Here is a 22771-nt window from a genome sequence, read left to right on the forward strand (position 1 = left end):
CCATGGAATAACCATTTGCCTGGAGGAACAGTCTAGTGGGAACTGTTGTGGTGAATGAGCCCAGGGCCTCATATAGAGTATGACCCTTAACTAGGACAGCCTTTGTTTGCTTGTCAGTGTTGTATTCTGGAATTTCCACTTGATGGCACCTGTGCTGTAGGGCCTTGGGCAGTATTTTCAGGAATGGAAGAATAACAGCAATATCTTGGCGGCACCTTTTGTCAACCAAATTTTAGCCAGAATTTGAAGGTGCTGAAAATTGAAAGGAACTCCCTGGAGCCAGCCTAGGACCTTAAACAGTTCTCCACGTACTGCTAGGTCCAAGGACTGAGTTGGGCTTTTAATACATTATTCCTCATTTATATGTGTAAATGTAGTACTTGAAGTCCACCAGTCGCTCCTCCACTGCCCTTACAGGTGCATTCCTGTACCAAGGACACGATTAGTTCTGTATGACAGTGTTACTGGGAAGTACCTTTGTTTTTGAAGAGTTTTTGAATTATAGGCAGTACTCCTCTCCCACTGAAGGCGTCTCCATTATCTATTAGGGCTTCTTTCACGACATCGTAGCCATAGAGCACCACAACCTTTTTGGGGCCTAGATGTATTGTGAAGATAGAGCCGTACTTTTTGCTGAGCTGTAGGAAGGAAGAACACAAGGAACACAGTCTACTTGTGCATGTGAATCATGGGAAATTAAGTTTGCAGGTCTTCACCTGGAGAGTAAGATCTCTGGAAAGCAATTCATTCCTCAGCCCTTTCCCATCCATCTACCAACATCCCATCACAGTACCCTCAGGATCAGGCTCCACAGCCAAACTCACTCCACCTATTCTCTTACAGGCACTGTAGCACAGGCTTGTTTTTTTTTGACAGATGCATGACAGTATCCATGGGAGGGAACAGACGGTGCCGTTCGCCTTCAAACTCCTTTGTTTGGCCCTTGCACTCACAAATTCCCCTCCCAAGAGATTATACCTAATTGCCGGGGAGCTGAGGCAACCAAATAGAGCAAAGGTCCTCCATAAATCAGGGCTGTGCTCTTTTGCCAGAGCAGTGAAGAGACTTGCACAAAGGGGTTGTGGTGGATATGGTGAATGCATCAGGACCTTGTCTAGAAATCTACAGTATACTGCAGTACTGGTGTGAGGCCAATGCAGTGTCAACACCAGTATGGTTATTGCAATTGGCAGCGTAATACATCAAAAGCAAACATGCAGAAGCTGTGAATTAAGCTGAGACTGTCTGGACTGGGCTTTGTCCTAGAGGCAATGCAGGAAAGAAAGAGACATTCTTACCTCCTTGAAGCTTTCCATCAAGTTCCATGGGTTCAGCTGAAAAACATTTCCAATTATGGGGATTGGCGTGGGACCAGGAGGCTCCTTCCCTCTTTGTGATGAACTTCTCCATGCAGCAATGAGAAGGCATGAGATGCAGGCCAGCAAGAGGATTGTTGGCCATCCGAAGAACTCCATGGCAGGCTGAGGAAGGGATGCAAATTGTCAGATGAGTTTGAACTGGGACCTGCAAACTGGAGGTTATTTATAAGCTGTAGAAGAAAAGCACGTGGATTAAATCAGCCAATATCACCTCCCTGTTCCTGCTGATTACTTATTAATCTGCTCAAGATTAGAATGAGCAAACGAGGGATGAACTCATTGTTAACTCTGACTTTTTTTAACACATAGAGCTTGTGCTCCTTTGGGTAATCATCCATGTGGTACCAATAATAATCTAATGCTGCCAAATGATCTCAAAATGCAGAAATACTAGAGCTCATCTGCTGAATGTATGCTTGAACTCTTGCTGTTGCCTTATGCCTAGAATAATTCTTGCTGACCCCTCAAACAGATGTGCACAGTGAAGGTAGCTGTGAATATGAAAAGGGAATCTTTGCAATTTTCTTAGGTATTTCTCCTTCACTTCTGGAATGGTTCAGTGACATTGTTCTGAGGCCAAGCATGCAGATTTTTGGGAAATTAACTCCATTTGTCACAATGTGTTGTAGGCACTCCATATTGTCCATAGCATTTGCATGAGGATATCTCTAGTTATTGAAAAAGGATAGAGCTCTGTAGTTCCTGTGTCTCGTTCAGTGTGTGATGTTTCAAGAAACTTTCTAAAGATGTGAAGATCCATGAAAGTTAATGGCATTCTAATCAGGGAATGACAGAATTGTTTTATTAATAATTACTAGTTAATATAACTGGAAAACTTACATGAAATGCTACACTTCCCACTCTTCTTCCTCAATTTTCTATCCAGATACAAACATTTACAACTTCAGAATATATTCATCCAAGCATAGCATGAGAAATGTGATGGATTTCACAGGAATGAGGATCATTTTTTTCACAGATTAACAATTCCATACGTACAACAAAAAACTTGAAAAAAGATCCAATTTCTGAGATTCAAATGTTAAGACACAACTGTGTGTCTGATGTGCTTCAGTGAGGAAAGAGACATGCATCAGGATTGTGCTGCAGCAGCTCCTGCTCCGACTACTTTTGGGGCAGCCCCTATAGGGATACACAAAAGCAAGTGACTGTATTAAAGGCGAATCTGAATGTTTACCAGCACCTCTGGAAGGCATTCCTTTGCTTTCTGGCAGATCAATCTCAGGAAAGAGAAAACTATGCCAAACTTTTTGCTTGTTATTTTTTCGTCAGCTGCAGGCTGGATATTAAGGGGTCTATATACTAAGTAGGAGGCCCAATAAATAACAAAAAGCCAAGCATCATTTAACCCATCAGGTAGCTGAACACCACACAGATGTTTGCTCCCTCCCCCCAAGTGGATGAGGAAGTGTACTGGAAACTGAACAGGACTTGTGGGTTGACATCAAAACTATTTACCAAGACAGAAGAGGAAAATGGAAACAGAAGTGCAGTGATAACTATATGTAGGCGCAATGCAATTATTTTTCACCTGCTGACTGATGTACAGTGATAATACAACTGCCTGCCAACCCACAGCTGTCAGCAACACAAGATCTCATCCCCTTCTGAATTAAGGAAAATAAGTTTAGTTAGAAGTTATGTGCCTTCATGGGGTACTGTATCAGCAGCTACAGATCTGTCCTTTCTAAGGCAGGTTTTAGCTGCCAGTAATAAATGCTTTTCTGCAGACTTAGACAGTCAGTACAGACAGTGAGTCTCCTGTTTCTCCAAATAACATTGTTAGCTATCCTATATCTGCAGTGCAAGGCAACAGGGTAGGACAGTAAAGCCATACATTAACAAAGAAGCAGAGGATTTGTGGACGGAGTTGTAGCCAATAAGACAACCAGCTAGAGCTAAGTCAGCATCCTCCAACTTGACCCAGGTCAGAGAGTACACAGCAAGAGAGACATCTGTTCTTCATCAGAAAAGACCACCAGACAACCACTGAGAGATACCACGCATGTGCAAAAGAACTAAGACTTGGGGCAGGGAAAAATGTCAGTCATTCTGGGGACTCACTGTAATAACCCAACCTTTTCTTAGACATCTAATGCATATGCAAGCAACTTGTTCTTTAAATATGTGCCTTTCTTGCCATCTGGCATACAGACTTGGAGGGAATACCCCCCCCCCCCCCCTCATCCAGCATAAGGATGCATCCAACATTGAGTAAACATACCTGCTTTATGATTATTCTGGTTATAGTGTTTGATTCCACACATCACCACCAACCAACAGCCAGCATTGCCTGAGCAATGGCTGCCCTCTAGACAACTTCCCACAGCTTTATGGCCATCTGCGTGGTATCAGAAAATGCTAAAACAGCAACTGGTATCATTTATTCAGGGAAAGGGACACAGTTATTTACAGATCATGAGCTGCAGAACACTGTTAGCCAGGATGTAGATACTAAGTTTATATGTATTCAGAAGTAATTGGGCAAAGCCATGTCAGAAAAATCCATTGAGGGTACTCAAAAATGCCCAGGAATTTCTGGATGCTGGAGAGCAATCAAGAAACAATTCCTCCATGGCTGCATTGCTGCTACTCTTGGGACCTCATTTTCAGCCAATGTTAGACAGGATCCTGATCCAACTTGACTGTTGTCATGATGTTGTGCACCCATCCTCAGGCTCCCATGTCCATACATCAAAATGTATTACCTAATTGAACGTTTTCATTTTGCAGATTAGCCTGTGGAAAGCATCGTGTTCATTCTGCTGTGAATTACATCTGCTGCTAAAATCTTATCATTTTCAGGTAGGATTCTTTTTAGCTCCTTGCAGAAAATCACACTGTCAACTTAAGCCATTAAAAGACAAAGGCTTTGCCATCACCAGAGGTAATAAGATTCAATAGGTTCAGCATTCAACAATTTACAAAACATGCCTACTTGTAACATGCTGTGCTGGTAGGACTCAAGATAAGTAACAAACCTTGTTATTATTTTTCAGGTGACTTCAGAAATGCCATTTGACCAGCTAGCACATGAGGTTTCTGAACTCACAGGACCCAAAACACAACCAAATTGATTCAGGACCAAGCCAGTGACGTGACTTCTGCTCTTCAGTCATTTAGAACATATAACAGATTGCTACGTCCTCGTTTGGTCTCTGAAAGGGCAAGGAAGTTCAGGCCTTATCACCTGTTGTGTGATCAGTACAGTGACCTCAGCAGTAAAACACTCTGTTGTTCCTGTTGCTGATCATCTTTGAACAAAATTTAGCTCTAAATTACAGTCAGCATTAAGTGAGAAGAGGCCCTTCCCCAAGTCAGGCAGCAAGTCAGGAATTGGGACAGCAAGCTGTTAAGCTTGCATGGTTTGAAAACAGTGCATATCAATAAGAAAGATGTTGATGGACAAACTCAGCAATTGACAAAGTCTCAGAGAAGCTCAGCAATCATTTAGTAGCAGAACCTTTTGTTAGGCTATCAGATATCAGTTTACTACTACAATATAGAAAACAGATTAAATGTAATGCATTTCAAACATGAAGAAAAAAGGGAATAGTTATGAACACTAGGTACTATAATATGTACCTTCACTACATTTTCAGTCCTGTCAGAGACAGAATCACAGACATTGCAGAGGGAGTTGGGAAGACAAAGGAAGAAATCAGGGAAACTACACAGCACTAAAAAGTGATGCCATCAAATTGCATAGCCTGTATAGGAAGGTTGTAGCAGGAAGGCTGTCCTTTACTGTGCTGACATCATCTTCCCATCAATTGTTAGAAAGCTGGGACATTACAGTTTCTTCAGCAAGTAGCCCAAAGTGTGATGCAGAATGCAGAAGAACACAGCACCAGCAATTCTCCTCATCCGCCTAAAATTCCATACAAGATCCCTCAGACAGATTTACATATTTTCTAGTTCTTTGGAAATCTTCAGTTTTTGATTGGAGGATACTGCAGAAACCACAGGGATTTTCACTTCATTTTTTCAGGCGTTTGTATCCATCAGATGGGATTTATCCTAACCACGGCAAAATAGAGCAAATACAGTAAAAGTGCAAATCACATTTCCCAACTCTAAATTGTAGGCAAGAAAATGTAGAATAACTTGAGAAAGAAAGACTGTGGAAGGAACTGGAAGGAAATGAAGGAAGCGTGTCTAATATAGAACTCATCAAAGAAAAGTGCAGAGAGCTCAGGGTGGTATGGGGGATCCACTGCAAGAAGGTAAGCAGTGAGTAAGCAGTGGGACCACTGGATACAAAGACAGAGACATAGGTGTCAGGGAGCTCAATTAGTTCCCTTGGCTGATGACCCCAAGTCATTTCCTAAGGGGTTATGCCAACTGCATGGTGATAGAAGGAAATGGAGAACCTTGGAGCTTTCTGGCATGAGTTTTCTGCAAATTATGCCAGACTGGGACTGCTATGACTGTTATGAAATGCTCTGACAGGAACTGGCCAGCTGTCACAGCCCCATAGTTCATGACCCGCATCCCATGAGGAACAAGAACTTGCATGAACTCACTGCATTAGGAGATGGACAAACAAGGATCTTCTGGTGGGACATTAGCAGCAGTGGCTTGGAAGGTAAGAAAAAATATGAATTTATGAATGAACCAAAGCCAATGTTCACACAGTTAAAGCAAGCATGTTTCATGCTGAAGTGAGATGTTTTAAGCTTATGATTATATTTCAGTTTCATTTAATTCATTACACTGATTGACCTGTTCTCTTCTGTGGCAACTGTCATAATTTGGGTCTTGATTCTCTCACTTTACCCCAAAGCTATAGCATACAACAAGCTCTTTAAAGTTCCTCACCACTACGTTTCATGCAAGACACCACTGGGTAAATGACCCCAAGAAAAAGACTTTTGTTGCAGTTCTCACCTCTTCTAAGAGGGAGTGGTGGTTCAGCTCCTTCTCTAGCCATCATCATTAACCATACATATCATCCCTTTTGGAAGTGGTCATATCAAACACGTGCTCTCTCAAATGTGATGGGTGTGCTATGTGCTCTGTCTAAAGCTCATGTGGAATAGTGGAAGAGAAGGAATCTGCTATGATTTCTTTTCCACACTCGAGAGGTATGAAAAACATGGCCTTTCAACAACAACAACAACAAAAAAGTCAATAACAATTACATAACAATAACAACAAAATCTGGTTATGTACTGCTGCCTTATGAATTTCAGATGAGTCTCCTTGTAGTTAGTGCTAAGGAAAAAGATATACAGTGATCCACAGTGGCACAGTACACTGTCTCCTGTTAGTTTTCAATAGGTCAAATGATCCAACAAAACAAGATATAAACAAGAAGCTAACCAGGCATATGGTACAGCCTTTCTGATAAGGACTGGGCAAGAAAGATATTTGATTTATCAGTTCAGATGAGTTGGTTAAAGGTTTCTTAATGAACTCAGTTCATCCAGGCATTGGCCGAGAGGATCCAACAACAGAAATTCTGCGTAGCTTTTTCATTGTACCTTTTGGTGCAAAGTACATTGAAATCTTAGACTACAGTTTTTAAGGAAGAACTATTGTTGCTTATTTCATCCAAGTGTGCTTGACAGCGCCTGCGAGTTAAGTGAGGGTTAAGAAAAGTAGCATCACCACCCTTGTTTTACATCATAAAGTGTTTGTTTTTCTAAGACTGCATCGTTTCCCCATGCCCTTGACTCAATGCCTTAACTAGATTCATACTTATGCCATTGTGGCTCATGCCATAATTGTCCCACCTACACTGTACTGCTGGAAGGCAAGGCTATACAAGGGTCAAGGAGGCATTTCTGAGGTGTTCCTGCAATGAAAGAAAATAAAGCTTGGTTGATTAATAATAAGGAGTAATTGGGAGTAAAGAACAAACTTACTTAAATGAGATAAAGCAAGCATATAAAGAAATACAGTTTTCTGGATTACTTTATAACCACAGTATATGAATTTAAAATGGATTTTAAATTGCTTGCTTTAGCCAGTTCTTTTTTTTTTCTTTTCATTCCAGTTTCTACTGATATGTACAGGAATTTTTCAGCTACTGGTGCCCTGGATGTTTAGTCTTCATTTAATTCAATGCTCACCCTGTCTGTGTGTAAGGAATAGTCTGATACACTATTTATGGCTGTGCCAGATTAAGCAAAATTTTAGTTTAAAAAAAAAAAAAAAAAAAAAAAAAAAGGGGGGGGGACGACACAAAGAAAACAAATTCCTTTCCTTGTCTGCTTCTTCTCTCACTTCTTTCCATTTATTTTCAAATTTTAGTTCCAAAGGAAAAGTCAAAACCAAGTTGGCATGAAATGACTATATCAGTCAGAACTTAGCCATTCTGTTCTCATTTCATTTTGCCATCGGGCAGCAGAACAGTACTGCTGGAAGTCAACTCTAAGGAGGAGTAGACAAAGTCATACACTCACAGCCAATGGTCCACATCAGGAAATAAATAAATAAATAAAATCACTGCCAGAGTATTTTCCTTTTAGTTCCCTAAAGACTCCAAACACACTTCCCACCTAAACCAAAACTGTAAATAAGAAGCCCTAGTGACAGGTGTCAATACACAAGGACAATACAAAATTTTTCCCCTCTTAAAAGAAAATAAACACTTCCAGCAGTCTGCAGATCTACAGAGTTCTCAGGTGCTCTGCAGTCTCTTTCCTCCCAGAGCACCTCATATACCTCACTGGTAGCACAGTGTTGTATTACCCAACCAGCCACATGCGGTGCGATTACATCCATAGAGAAGGGCCACGAAGCCACCTTACAAAGAGCTGAGAGGAAGGAAGTGAAAGAACTGTAGCTCCAGCAGAAGGTAATCTGTGTTGTTTTTTTTTGTTTGTTTGTTTTTTGTTTGTTTGTTTTTCCCATTTGTTTGTTTTGTTTTCCTATTTTCATCCAAATCAAGTAAGTTTTGGAAAGCAAACAAACACTGTGTGTTATCACAGTGGTGTTTCAGTAAACAAAACCACCCAGCTTTATTCTAAAGTCCATGTCCTCTAACATCAAAAGTGTGGTAAAATTGTTTTTAATTAAATTATTGCTTAGCAAAAGCAAAGTCCTTGCAGCATGATCAAAGAGGTAGTTTATGGAGTTGGCAGGCTACTGCCTGCCACTAATGCATTCTCCTTGGCAGAGAGCTAGTTTGGAACAGTGTTTAGAAATAATATCATCATTAACCAGCTCACTGAAAGGCTACCAATATTAACCAATATTAACGAATATTGTGTTATTCTGAAAGATAAACAACTGCTGCTCCACTAGTCTGTTCATTTCTGAGCAAAACAGGAGGAGGCAAGAAGGAGCCCGCCCCATTACTTTTCCGTCCCACGAGGGATCGTGGGGATAGGATGCTCCGTGTGTTATGAGATCCCATTGCCCTCTACTGGCTGTTCTGGCCATGCTGGGGTTTGCAGGCATCCAACTTTGTGCTTTCCCCGTGTTTGTTTTTTTAGTTCCAGGCTAATGCCATTATCACCATACAATCCAGTCCCCTTAACAGGGGCTGGACTCCTCTCTATTCCTCTTTTTGTCTCAAACTCATTGACCATCTGCCCCCATCTGTCTTGCTTGGAGAAATAAACAGCATCCTCTTCTGGATACGTGGGAGATCAGGAAGGTCCAACATGTCAGCAGTGCACTGCTGGAGATCAAGGTCAGACTCTGCAACTACATTGTAAATGTGGCTGCAGGAATCCTCATCTGAGGCATTGCTCCTGTAGTAGACAGAGTCATAGTCCTCTGTGTCAGTGCTATTGGACACAGCTGCAAGAATGGTAGCCTCTGAGTTCCTCGGAGAGAAAAAGTGACGCCTGCATCCTGCTGCTGGGTGACCTGGCTGGCCCTGCACCTTCAGAAAGAAACATCTCTACTGGAGATTTTCCCATACTGGCTAAGTTGGCTTTGTCCAATGAAAGTTAGAATCTTCCCTCTCTACAGCAACTGATGAGTCTGCAGGTGAAGAAGGCAGGCACCTGTTTTTCTGTATCTCTTTACATTATTTGTACATAGACTAAAAAAGAAACAATATGAACTTATTAGGAAGCAGAGGGCATATCTCTATGCCTTGGGGAATTTGGTGAAGGCAAATGCATCAAAAGAAGTGGTTTCACAACAACACCTCTGGCAGTGAAGTATTAACCTTATTATGTATTAACATTATTATGTTGTTGATACATGAACAAATCCCATTCTGCTCTTCTTCCTCCCATCAGGAATTTGGAACAAGTTTTGGGCAGATTACTTCAGAATCCTTCACCCAAGGATTTATCTAGGATTTATCAGTCTGGAAAAGAGGAGGTTCAGGGTTAGTCTTGTCACTCTCTACAGCCACATGAAAGGAAGTTGTAGTGAGGTGGAGTTCAGCCTCTTCTCTGAGGTGAATAGTGACAGGATGAGAGGTAATGGCCTAGCATTGCTCCAGGGAGGTTCAGGTTAGATATTAGGAAAAAAAAAAAAAAAATCTTCTCATAAAGTGATACTGCATTGGAACAGGCAGCTAAGGGAGATGGTGATGTCACTGTCTCTGAAGGCGTTCAGAAACGTGTAGATGTAGCACTAAGGGATGTGGGTTAGTGGGCCTGGTGGAGATGAGTTGATGGACTAGATGATCTTAGAGATCTTTTCCAACCTTAGTGATTCTATAGTGTACGTGTAGGCTCTAGAGATGTGCAGATTGGTCAGCACAGATCTAACCCCCCCCCGGCCCACTCCACCAAGATCTATAGCTGTATAATCAAAGAATATTAGGATAGCATAATCACAAACTAAACAAGAGAGTTAGGCAAAGCAGACTATGATAACAAAAGAGAATAAATAGAAAGCTTACCCCTATCCTGGGCTCACTCACAGAATAGCAGCAGAGGCAATCTCCAGAAGAGATCTTTCCCTATTGGTAGCCAGCCCTTAAATAGGTCTAGGAGGAGTGGAGCCAGGCTTGCCTGTGCTCCTCTGGCTGACTCATTGCTCACCTCAGGTGATCAATCAGAGGTTCAGGCTGTGACTCAGCAGTTCCCATACATATACCAAAGTATCTGAAAGTAAGGCACATGCTGCTCCCCTCCTCTAACACTGAATTTTGTGAGACAGCACAGTAGTGTCTGAGAGACCATAAGCCTGCTCTACTACAAGCAGTCAACATGGAAATGCACAGCTCTGTGCTGGCCCATTTATCGTTCTTCCATCATGTATAGTTCAGAAGAGTTTTGGGTCTGTTAGACACAAAGGACTCTCTAGATGGTTCTAACACACCTACCCACGCAGTTCTTGTTGAAGTACAGGAGGATATTTGCATAAAAGTGTCTCCCCTTTTCTCCTAGCCTTCTTCTCCCATATCGATTAGATCTTTAGCAACACAACTGTTCTAGCAAAAGTTGGATGTTTTCAAGGCTGTGAGCCTTCCCTTGAGTAGGAGCAGCCCTTGTGGATATTACTAATTACTCATCAGTGAAACTGAACATCCAGTTACAAGGTTGAGGAAAAAAAAAAAAAAGGTTCAAGTGAATATTATTACCTGATTGCTTGTTTTTCCTGTGTGATCACTTCATGTATGGCAGAAAATGCTGGTCTCCTGGTGGGGTTGTTATTCCAACAGAATTTGATGCACTCAGTCAATTTGGAGAACTTTGGGAAGCTGAAATCTCTTGACTCCGTGAATTTTAGAATCTGTTCTCATTTATCCAGATAACAAAAACAATGTTATGTTCACTTTCTGAAAACTGGTGCCTGGATGGACAGTTTGGCCCCACCATGATCATGCTGTCAATAAAGAGAATAGCTCACGCTGCATTGCATAATTGCATAACGAAGAGTAATTTTTATGTGTTAATTGAAGTTAATAGGAACAAATAACTCCTCAAGAAGAGGTTTTGTGTAGCTGTTGGGTAAATCCTTTAGCAATGTGCTTGAGTTTATACTGCAGCCTTTTATTACTGAGGGCAATAATCAATTTCTTTCATCTGCAGATGAAATGTATTTTCAAAAAACTTTGCAGAAATTTAACAGCATTGAGAGCTGTACTCAGCCACCACACTCAGCCAACAGGTTGAAAAGTCATTGTGGTGAAAAAAGGGGTGAGGGTGCCAAAAAACCAATGGATGTAGAGCCACAGTACCATCAGGTAGGTCTCCTGCCCAGAAAACTGGGCTAAATGCATGAGCAGGGAAGGAGGAAGGTTCTCATGAAGCCTGAGTACAGCTCTCATATAGGAAAATGAAGAGGAAGAGAAGAAAAGATTATATGTAAAATACAATTTTCTGTCTAAGAAGGTAATCTTATGACTGACATTACAGGGCCTACACTACATGCATGGTGGAACGGTTTTCAGACTATTTACTGAATTATGGAGAAAATAATGATCTATTGACAAATGACAACATCTGTACTAGGGGTGAGGGAGTTTTTCTTTTCACACGTGAAAAAGAAGAAACAGAGAATGGGTCTAACCATCCCTAGCAATGCTTGAGTTACAAAGAGGCTGAATTGCCTCTCAAAATTCCCCTACCATCCTTACTTCCTTGCTGTTCAACAAGTGGAAAGGTTTCAGTGGCTTGAACATGTGTACGTAGCTCAAATGTGCCATTAAAGCTTCCCACATCACGATCCCAAAACTAAAGACATCTGATGCTCTGGAATAGAACCCATAATTTCTCACCTCTGGGGCAGCCGTATGGACAAATGCCTTAGCCCCAAAAAAGGGCTAAGGCACTGAAGAGAAATGGGGCACAAGGCACAGCAGCATTTTATAGACATACATTCGGATTCCTGAGAATATTCAAATTTTTTTCCACATTTTCTGCTTAACAAAAAGCAACAAGATAGTTTCTCTGAACTATGAGAGAACTAAGCTTTGCTGTTAGGACAGGTACAACATAGAAAATGGAAAACACACCTTTTAAAGAAAACACTCATAATTTTCCCCATTTTCCATGTAAGGACAAGCTGGTGCTAAAGCTGTGGGTACATGGGTCAGAGTTTATAGTGGAAAAATGGATAGAAAAACGAGGGGAAATAAAACATAACAATGTGCTTACCATTTGGCTGAGTCAGCTGGCATAGCTTTGTACACATAAGGCTCAGGCTCTGCCCCTGGATGGGGCAGACAGACCACGCTTCCACAGCGACCAACTTTTGCCACCATCTTTCAAAAGAAAAAGGAGAGAGGGTGAATTTAAGTTTACAGCATTTATCCCCTCTTTAGGATGAGCAGAAAGAATTCAGTAATCACAACAGTGAGGGAAGTGCTAGACAGATCATCTGTATTTCATCAACAGCAATCGGCACCAATGCTTCTTGGTTCAAGGATGAATAATATGCATTTACCTGGCCATGGCATTTGTCTAAATTAACCTTTCAGAAGTTAGTAAATACAAGCTTTTTATACAGTGTATCTCACAGGACAGAGCTGAGCATCTCCAGAAAATAATTAGGCACCTCTGTTTTGGAAACTTGCCTTGGCTTATGATAAATCATTGTCTGGGTTGATCTTTTTCATTGTATTAGCATTTCATTAAGGAAACACTAAGACTTTTTTTTTTAAAACAAAAAGTGCATCATTAAAATGTGAGAAACCATCTGTGACTATGGTGCTGTGCTTCTTAACATCCATCTCAGCATACTTTCTTGCTGATTTGCTGAGAGCTCATTTTGGGCAAGGGTCTACGTGGATGGAATTGAATTGTGTTTAAAGGCAGAAGTGGGCCAAGGAGAAGCAGGAAAAGAAGTTAGGGAATAATCAGAAATAAGACAGAAACAGTAGAAAACGCAAATACCTCTGGATAACTGACCAGAGCCAATGTAAATGTAACTGCACTGCAGGTCGCAGTGTATGACCCTCCTAGAATGAAGATACGTCATGGCAGAAGCACTCGCTCCAGGCAAGTGAGAACTTTGTTGTCATCCATGCCAAGATGTGCAGCAGCTTCTACTAGGGAGTGCAGATTGTCATGGAGAGGCTTGGAGATCTGCAAAAGGGTGACATGAGAAAATGAAGAAGTGTCATCAAAGGGCAAATACTTGCTAACAAGTTATCACGAAGCCAAGCTCTGCTGCTCTACATATTCCTCTCAGGAGCTTCCTACTCCCCAAGGAGTGTATGGCAAGATGCTCCATTTTGCTCCAAGAACAAATGGTTTGCCCACTTTGCATTCAGATGCACTGTGCAGAGGTTCCCAGGCTGGGCAGAGCCTGCAGTCCTGCAAGCAGGGGCAACAGAGCTGAGTCAGGAAGATGCGTTCAGTGAGGCGCAATGGGGATGCTATCTCACCCCTAAATGACAGGATTTCAGAAGCACACCCTCCCAGATGCCACAAGCAGTAGTACAGCAATCACATCTAGTCCTGCAGCAGTGCTTCACCACGGTTCCACCTTGCAAATGACACAAAGAGGGACAAAGTCTCTGACTCAGAGCTTGCAATCCTTTTCCTAAAAAACAGTCCTTCAGTATACTTCTTCATTCACTTCCTTGCAGCTCATTCAGTCCCTGCTGTCGCTAAATGCACTGTCAAACACTTTTTATGATCCCTCAGTGAATGTTAGCTCTACACTGCTGCTCAGCTCCTGAAAATGCACAGAAGTGTACCACATAGCCATTACCATGACATGCTTCACATGGCTACAACTACACTTCTCACGGGAGGAGTGCAAAGCATCAGCAAGTCTGCAAAGGTAACAGTCTCATTCCTCAGTCTGCCTAGAGGAACTGAGTGGGATCTCAGGTCAAGAGGCGACAAATCCTGGCAGCAGCTAATGTGTCAAGAAAATCTCTGTATGCAGAAAGTATTCTTTGCTCTACCACGCTGCAGAACTTCTCTTGACCTCAGAAGAATTGCTCTAGATTAAAATGGGAATTAATAAGAGTGGAATTACCCAGTAATGTTTCCATCATCTGCAGAAAGAGCTCATCATGGTATGATCATGGACTGACCTTCAGCCTTGGCCAGGTGAACCTCTAGGAAAGGACAGGCTATAGCCTAGTTCTCAGTTGACTGTGAAAGTCAGATAGTTAGAGAAAAACAAATCACAGAATCACACAGAATCACAGGATTGTGGGGGTTGGAAGGGTCCTCCAGAGATCATCGAGTCCAACCCCCCTGCCAAAGCAGGTTCCCTACAGCATGTCGCACAGGTAGGCGTCCAGGCAGGTCTTGAACATCTCCAGAGAAGGAGACTCCACCACCCCCCTGGGCAGCCTGTTCCAGTGCTCCGTCACCCTCACCGTAAAGAAGTTCTTACACACATTCATTCAAAACTTCCTATGCTGCAGCTTATGTCCGTTTCCCCTAGAAACTCTGGTGTGAAGCTCCACCTTCATCTCCCTTGCTTACAGGAAAAGCAAAAAGCTCACAGATAACTAGTATCTCCCTATTACTGCTGTGAATAGCCCTTACTAAAATGTCCATCTCTGTTTTCAGAGAGAAGAAAAATGACCTTTAATCTGCTTGCTCTACAGGGACACTCTAACATATTGTGGATATTAATTATTTAACTTATTAATGAATCCTACAGTGAGATGAGAAGGAGAAGCACACAACAAACTGTAATTTAAAGTGTCATTTAAGTCCCTAGTTCGGATCTAGAGTCCACATGCGTAACTGCAGCGACTTCCAGGTGCCGCGGGGCCGCGCACAGCTGCAGCTCGTCGGGAGCCCCGGGCGGGACCCGCCTCAAAGCCTCCCAAAGCATCTTAAGCTCAGCCGGAGGCTGCTGGGAGCCACGGCGGAGTTCCTGCAGCTCTGTGTGGGAGACGGAATGGGCTCTGTTCCTTTGACCGGCCCTGCGGCTGAAAAGGGCTGCTTCTACGAGGGGCTGCTTTTAAAATAGAGCCTTGGGATTCTCTTTAATGTTCTTGTTGTGTCGTTTTGTTTCAAGCTGCTGTGGGATCCTCACTCGCGGTGAGGATCAGCCCAAACCGGCGAGCGGTTCTGGTAGTAAGGAGGACCGTGGAGGCGGCGGGCGTTCGGGAGCTGTTAGGATCTCTTGGGCTGAAGCAGGAGGCTGCCGGGTTGTCGGACCCTGCTCTTCCTGGGGCCGGCGTAGGGCTGCCGCCGGGCTCCGCGGGCTGTTTGCAGCCGAAGCAGCGTCGTTGCCCGGCTCCCATCGCATTTTCGGAGGGGGCTGCCGCTCGGATCCGAGTCCTAGCCCAGCCCCGGGGTGCTCTCCGCGGTGCCCGCCTTCCCCCAGGTTGTGTGTGTGTGGTGTGTGTGTGGTTTTTTTTTTGTGTGTTTTTGTTTTTTTTTCTTTTTTTTAGCGGGTGCATTAGTTCTTCCTGCTCTCATGAATAGGAGCAAGCAGAATTGGAGCCGTATTCCTACAGCCTCAGTGCTGCTAGGAGTAAGAAGCAACGCAAAGGGCTGCTGAAACAGAAGTTTTCTCCTCCTGCAGCCCTTGCTCAGCCTGCAATAGAGCCTCTCGTCAGCCCGAGCTGGTGAGTGTTTGGGAGTCGCTTGGTAAGATCTCTCTTCTCGGGGCTTATATAGGGCTGCTGCTTGGCTACCTTTGAGTCTCTGGTATCGGCACTGTGCCGCTTCTGGGCTTCCTCGTGTCTTTTTAGGAAGGGTCGGCATGGAGCTGCTACCCTACAGCCTGAGACTGAGCACGACTCTGGGGTGGTCTCAGCCCCCGAGGAGGGTTGTGGGGGTGCTTCAGCCCCGGCTGCTTCCAGCAGTAGGAGCGAGAAGGATGGGACCATGTGTTGTTTTTTTTTTTCCCCTCCTTCGTGTGTAACTACGATGATCTCGTTCCCCTTGTGGACACCTGGTGGGGCAGCTTACACGACTGGAATGCTGTTGTGGATGGTTCTGTCCTTTCTTTTAGGAAAGACGAGACTGGCAACGTGGTGGAGTTGCTCTTCCACTGTGAGAACAGGAACATACTGAGGTCTGCCTGGGGATGTATGAAGAACTAGTGGAGTACTTGCATGTGAGACTCAAGAGGCAGGTGAATGTGGGTAACATCACTGGGGGTGTTGGTTACAGACCAGGATGAGGAAGTTGATAGACTGTCTACACACAGCTGAAAGTAGTCTCACAGCTGTGGGCATTAGTTCTCATGGTAGACTTTGTGAGAGGTGGGTTGTGCTTTTGCAATGGAAATTTCCAATATTTCTCACTGGTAATGAGAGGGAGATAAATACTAGCTCTCTAGATAGTGACTTTCCTCCAGGAGAAAACCTGGAGGATGTGAGAGCACAAAAAGACAAATCAGAAAACCTGGTGACCCTTTGCCCTCTGATATAAACTGGGCATGCATATGAAGAGAGTGAAGGTGGGTCCTCTGTTAGCATTGAGGAGGTCCCCTATTTTTCTAGAGAGCTGGCCAAATTAAAGAAAGATTTTGGTTACACACTTAGGAAATCAGAGGCAGTATGTGTGGAAAGACCCACTGATGGGGAGAGCAGATCTTGTTAATTAAAAAGGAGTCAGATGGTTACTGGGGACCTGGAATAATTTTTTTTTTTTAATTTTTTTATTTTTTTTTTTTTTTAGTGCTGGCAACCACTGTGCCTTGTGGTCCCTTACTCGAAGAGCTGGTTAAAGGGATTATTACTCCCTGGGACAACTGATATCGATTGATTTGCTGCATGCTGATCCTGTCCCTTTCACACTCAAAAAGCCTCTTAACAGATACATCTGGAAGGCTCAAGATGATCGGGGGAGATGTAAAGTAACCATCTGGATTTCACCTGCCTTCCAACTGTGGTTCATTTGGGACCAGAAAAGTTTTTTTGCTCTTGTCTCTTCTAGTTAAGCTTTTTCTAACCTTGGTTCCTCTGTGTATGGGAACTGTTGAATCATGGCCTGAACCTCTGATTGATCACCCAAAACAAGTTATAAGTGAACTGTGGCAGCACAGGTGAAGGCAATTCAGTTGTGTGACTGGAAGGGGTGGAGCCTGGCTGCACCTCTCCTAAACCCTATTTGAGGGCTGACTGCCACTGAGGAAGGACCTCTCTCTGCAGATCACTCCTCCTGGAGTCTTTTTCTGTGAGCCCAGGACACAGGTAAGCCTTCCATTCATTCGATTATCCCTTTCTAACGCAGTAATCTTTCCAACCTAACTTCTCTGTATACTGATTGATTATACAGCTGTACACTCTTTGATTATACACTCTGAAAACTGGGAAGCTCTCTCTCTTGTTTTCTGTATGCTAATGAATGCTGATCCTGTTGCTGAGCCTCGCGTGCTCCCTTCTCACTCTGCTCCTTTCTCTGGGATCCCTGTGGTATCATTAATGTCACTGTTTCAGACAGGCATATTCAGATAAATATTTGTATTAGCTTATGCTGATCCTATCACATTCACTGGCTGGTCATGGTCCCATGCCTGTATTGGACATACTGGGTATATGGGATTGAATTCTAACTGTAACAGAGGCTTAACCCTTTCCATGGTTAAGCACAGTCCTGAAATATATTCAGGAAGTGAATGGGGCCAGGATAGTACTGGCAACTCTGGGGAGATGTAGGACAAAGAATAGAAGTAGGGTGCCAAATGAGTGATCTACCTGCATTGCAACAACCCTGCAGTTTCCCCTATCAGCACTGGGGAATCAATCAGAAGTTCTTATCTAATGTATTATCTCAGTGGGAAGGAGCTAATATAAAAGACCATCAGTTAATTGTAGATGCACTTGTCAAACTCGGTGTCTTCCTAGCTCTTATGTGTAGAAGGTAAAGTAAAAGCTCTACCCACTGAAATTTGAAAGGTGGGTTGGGACAATGCAAACAAATTTGAAAGAGAATTTCAGTCTTAGTGGTGTCTAGTTAATTTTACTTATGATCCTGTTAATAACATTGCTGCAGCTTTTGTCCTAACAATAAGCAATGCTTTGATACATACTGTGTACCCATCATTGTGCAGGGACTGAATCACAATGGGGTTATGCCCTATTCATTGGAACAGAGTATGGGCCCAATAAAATGGAAACAAATGGCAAACTGTTGATGTTAGTTCATGTGCTGTATGGGGAGAAAGAAGGATTTATTTTGAGAGTAATACCATCAAGACTTGATATGCTTGTGTTGACCCTGAGCAAATTATTTGCCATTTTTAGAGGTGTCCCAATGAGACCCCTGAAATAGTGCTCATCTATATTGGAAAAGGATGTGTGTGTATGAGGACCTCTTATAATTTTATACTCACAGGTAATATTATTGTAGATACAAGCAATCATTCAAATGTTTGAACGATTCAAATGTACTGTATTCAAATGTCTGTGTTTGTAACTTTACTAACATTATGGGATGTGACTCTAATTATTCAGTTCCAGTTATGTCCTATCAGTTGCTGTGGTCCAATTATACATCAATCCAAGATTTGCCACCTGCACCAATTGAAATGAATCTTATTTGGTAAAGAAATTACTGCAATGTGACAATCTGTACCAGTTGTTAGGCTGCCTTCAAGATAAGGGACAAAAAGAACTTAGATTACTGTTCTCCATGATATGGGGGAGATGCACCATTTTCTGGTAAGGGTGAAGAAGGATGGAGAACACCACTGATGGGAAATGCTCCTTAGATGGTCACCAACAGCAAGAGGAGTTTTTAATTCTGTGCTTCATGCGTTTGTGATCATATTAACCATTACATTGCATATATTGGTTGTAATTGTATGTGAAAGTCTGGCACATGCTGAGGTGACTGACTTGGCTCGAATTACCCAAGGAGTCTGAAAGTTGGCCCAGGTATTAGATTACTTTTCCTAGCCTCCTGGTGATCCATGGATAAGGTGAGTTCCATATATATATATACATATATATATATATAATGTGTGTGTGTCAGCACTCACTTTTTTCCTTCGCCTTTGTGTTATTTTTAACATGTATCTTTCCTTTCTGCGCTCATTTCCCCCTTTATCTTTTTTTCTTGAAACCACCATGGGACAGTGACAACAAGCTTTGTGGCACTGGGTGGTGTGAGAAGAGGGAACAGTGCTTGGCGCAAACCTTGTTCAGAGGCAGCCATCTGATACATGAGAAGCTGGAGAATGCTTGGCTCAGAGCCTGTTCAACGGCATCCATCCAAGGCATGACCTGCCCAACAAGCTTTTGAAGTAAATGCTTGACTACTGTGAGCACAGAGGTGAGAGGACATGCATTGTTCCTCCTGATGAACAAAATGTGGATACCGTGGCAGCTACCATCACCATGATGGACACGACATGATGACCCTGATCACTGAGGTAGGCAGGCCTGAAGAGTTCTGAGGAAGAATGAGTAAGTCAATGAGATGTTGCTGACCAACCTGCTGCCTTGCCATAGACCAATAAGACACTGTTGGATTCCCTGGTGGTGACTATTTCTGCTCTGTAAACAGTTTGCTAGAATTTGTCTTTACTATTGCTAACTTCCCTATCTTTCCTGAATTCCTTGGTAGCTTAGAGCCTCTAATGCTGATTATGCTCTGATTCCAGACTTGCTGCTTGTTCATATTGGGAGGAATCATACAATGGTGAAGAAATTGTTATTAATAATGTTTATATATATGGGGAAAATAGCAAGATTCATTTTGATAAATGATAATCATCAAGTTGGGATAGTAAGGTAGTTTTCTACTATTACAGGTATTTTGTGGTCTGGTTTGAAAACCCAAGAGGGTAAAAAGGAAGAGGGGGAATTGTGAGAGGTTGTCTCATTTGCAGTGGCAATTTCTAGTATTCTGTATGTAGCATAAGGTAAGTTGTCTTTCACAAAGAAAGCTGCTGAGCACAGTAAAGCTGAGACTGGGCTGTTCTGGCATAGGTAAAATTGGCACAGGCACTAGGTAAGATAATTTTATAGGCTAGGGGGGAGTCTGGTACAGGACAGAACTAGTGTACTAATTGTTGAAAATGTTGTCATCCTCTTGCCATAAAAGGTACAGAGCACACAAAGACAGTGGGTTGGTGACAGATGTATGGAAGCGTAATGTAGCAACAGTGCTGGAAAGTTGTGAGCCTGAGACTAAACCAAGGAGTGCCAGGAGGCTTTACCTGTGTCAGACCTAGGGTATGTAACAGAATGGATTTCACTGGCTAGTTGTGCATTTTCTCCCTTGTCAGTGGGGATTGTGTGGCCATTATTGCAATAATGAATAAACTGTTCTTAACAGATCTACGATTAGAAGTTTTTGATCCAGAGTGTGTTTCTCACAACTTGAACCACCCTGTCAGCTGTTAGGAAAGCAAGGCTGCCAAGAGTGCTCATTCCAGAGGTTCTTGTAGTATGTCAAAGAAAATCTTCTGATACAGGTGTTGAAGGAGCCATTGGGAAGAGAGGTGTTGCTGGAGCTTGCTCTCCCTGTTGTAGAAGGACTCTTTGGGGACAGGAAGACCAGTGGTGGCCTCAAGTGTGGCAGGTGTGAGCTGCAGTGTTCAGTGCGGAAGATGTGAAGCAATGAGTAGAACTGAAACGCTGAACTTTGAGGGAGCCAACTTTGTCTTCTTAAAGGATCTATGTGAAGGTACACCTGGGGTTAGAGCATTGGAGGGGGTCCTGTGAGCAATTGTTGATGCTGGAGTGTTACTTCCATGCTCAGGAGCTGTGCATCCCAAACAGTAGAGAACTGAGCAGGAATGGCAGGAGACCTGCAGGGGTGAATGAGAACTCATGGTTTAACTTGAAGGGGAGAAAGAAGAGAAGGATTGAGGAAGGCTAAGGCCCTCTCAGTATCACCTTTAGGAGGGAGGTCAAGACTAACAAAAGTTTGTCAACAGAGAAAAGGAGACTAGAGAATGTGTGGGCCTCTGCTTTGCAAGGTGGAGATTCTGGTAATGGGGATGCGTTTCTGTACTGAATGCCTTTTTGTCTTCAGTTGTTGCTGCTGAGACTGCTTGTTGGGAACCCTGGATTCTGGAGGAGCTGGTCAAAGGTAGTCTTGGCAAAATGGATGCCAGCAAATGCCTGTGGGAGCTGGCAGAGGTGACTGCCAAATAGCTATCACACTTCCTCTGGTTTTTCCTACAGGAAAGGTGCCTGAAGACTGAAGGATAGCTGATGGCCCTGCAGGCTTCAGAGAGGGTGAGAAGCATGGCCTCATCTCTGGGAAGGTGATGTGACAACTTGTTCCAGTTATGTCATCTCCAAGTGACCAGAAGAGAAATGTCTAAGGAGCAGATGGGGTGGGTTCACTGAGGGGGAATTGTGCTGGGTAGCTTTGTATGTTGTCTTGATTGTCCAGCTAGATGAGAGAAGGGTGGCTGATGGGAATATCTGATGTGCAGAGCCCAGTTGATGATGATGGGTGGTGTGTTCATGGCCTATGCAAGCAGAAAGGAGAAGGATCAAAGTGGGAGGGATGGAATAGGCTGCCCAGCCTCCTTCCAGTAGTGCTTTGATGCTTTCCTGGGTGATGTGTGGTAGGGAAGTGGGCCAGATGATCTCCAGAGAGGTGTTTCCATTCTGTATGGCTCTGATTGTGTTCTTGTTGCAGGGTGAGGACTAGTTTGAGTATGTGAGTGATGGATCCGCAGATATGAACCCTCACACTGGAGGATGGAACTGGTTCACAGCTCTTCCTGCATGTTAATGGCTGGAATGAGGATTCCAGTGAAGCATGGTGAGCTGTATCTGTCTATCCCTTACCTATGTGCTGCCTCTGGGATGGAGTTTATGTCTGGGACTCGGTGTGATGATGTGGTTTTCTTGCAGGCCTGGAAGGAATGGAGTGAAGTGAGAGCAGCCCTTCTGTGCTGGAGTGTGGGGATCTGATGGATCTCTCTGCTGATCTGGTGGAGGAGCAGAGGATGCTGTGGTGTGCCTGGCTGGTTTTGTTGCTTAAAAGGTTTCTATCAGCTTTTGGAAGTGGTGTCTTGGAGCTGTCTGGTGTGTGTTAGGTGGCTTTGAGGTTATTGATTCCAGCAGCCAAAAGCACAGCTCCCACAAACTGAGAGCTGTGCTTTTGGCTGCTGGTTTGGGGCTGTTTGCTGGGATTTGCACTATCTCAAAAGAGGTTATTCTTTTTTTGGGTGGGAGGGTGGGATGGTCAGTCTCGGAAATGTTTTGGCTAGAGAGGAGTGGCTGAGGGGGGTGGGGGGGCTCCCACCCACTAAGTAATGTTCTACTTTGTCTTTGTCTTTTTAACAAAAGACATGGAACTTCACTAGGGTGGTGCCTTTGCATTAAATGTTTGCATGTGGTATATTGTATTTTATGTGATGACAGTTTGCAGATAAATTAATTAATGATCCAGTTCTCCTGTGATTGAAGTGCAATAGCTAGATAATAAAAGATACATAAAGGATCTAGAGGATATAAAGGATACATAAGATATAAAATGGAGTGATTTACTCAGATATGATACTACTCTCCCTGTGACTTCAACAACAGCATCTCAGTGAGTTATTAGGTTGACTCATTAGTGCAAGTAGGTGTCTGCAGGCCATAAACCTGTTGCTCCTGGTGA

At 43.3% G+C, this 22771-nt stretch overlaps 1 protein-coding gene and 2 long non-coding RNA genes across 4 annotated transcripts in view; 1 reads left to right on the forward strand and 2 right to left on the reverse strand.

The window, feature by feature from the left end:
- LOC125693414 (cytochrome P450 2H1-like) overlaps positions 1 to 1518 on the reverse strand; it is an 85325-nt gene extending 83807 nt beyond the window's left edge. Inside the window, exon 1 of the mRNA XM_048945363.1 lies at positions 1299 to 1518. Coding sequence (XP_048801320.1) covers positions 1299 to 1475 — 177 coding nt within the window. The 5' untranslated portion in view covers positions 1476 to 1518. The remainder of the gene's footprint in view (positions 1 to 1298) is intronic.
- A 2113-nt stretch (positions 1519 to 3631) lies between these two features.
- On the reverse strand, positions 3632 to 10373 carry LOC125693426 (uncharacterized). The gene is made up of 3 exons (XR_007377096.1): positions 10219 to 10373; positions 5927 to 5980; positions 3632 to 5420 (listed from the first exon to the last, which is right to left on the reverse strand). It is a non-coding gene; the product is annotated as an uncharacterized LOC125693426 (long non-coding RNA).
- A 4760-nt stretch (positions 10374 to 15133) lies between these two features.
- On the forward strand, positions 15134 to 22307 carry LOC125693425 (uncharacterized). 2 transcript variants are annotated; one of them, XR_007377094.1, is made up of 8 exons: positions 15134 to 15813; positions 16203 to 16325; positions 16874 to 17388; positions 19276 to 20830; positions 21182 to 21238; positions 21334 to 21488; positions 21800 to 21925; positions 22018 to 22307. It is a non-coding gene; the product is annotated as an uncharacterized LOC125693425 (long non-coding RNA). The 2 variants fall into 2 exon arrangements; XR_007377095.1 differs by lacking the exon at positions 21182 to 21238.
- The last annotated feature ends 464 nt before the right edge of the window (positions 22308 to 22771 follow it).

The sequence above is a fragment of the Lagopus muta genome, chromosome 5, assembly GCF_023343835.1.
Source record: "Lagopus muta isolate bLagMut1 chromosome 5, bLagMut1 primary, whole genome shotgun sequence".
Lineage (NCBI taxonomy): Eukaryota > Metazoa > Chordata > Aves > Galliformes > Phasianidae > Lagopus > Lagopus muta.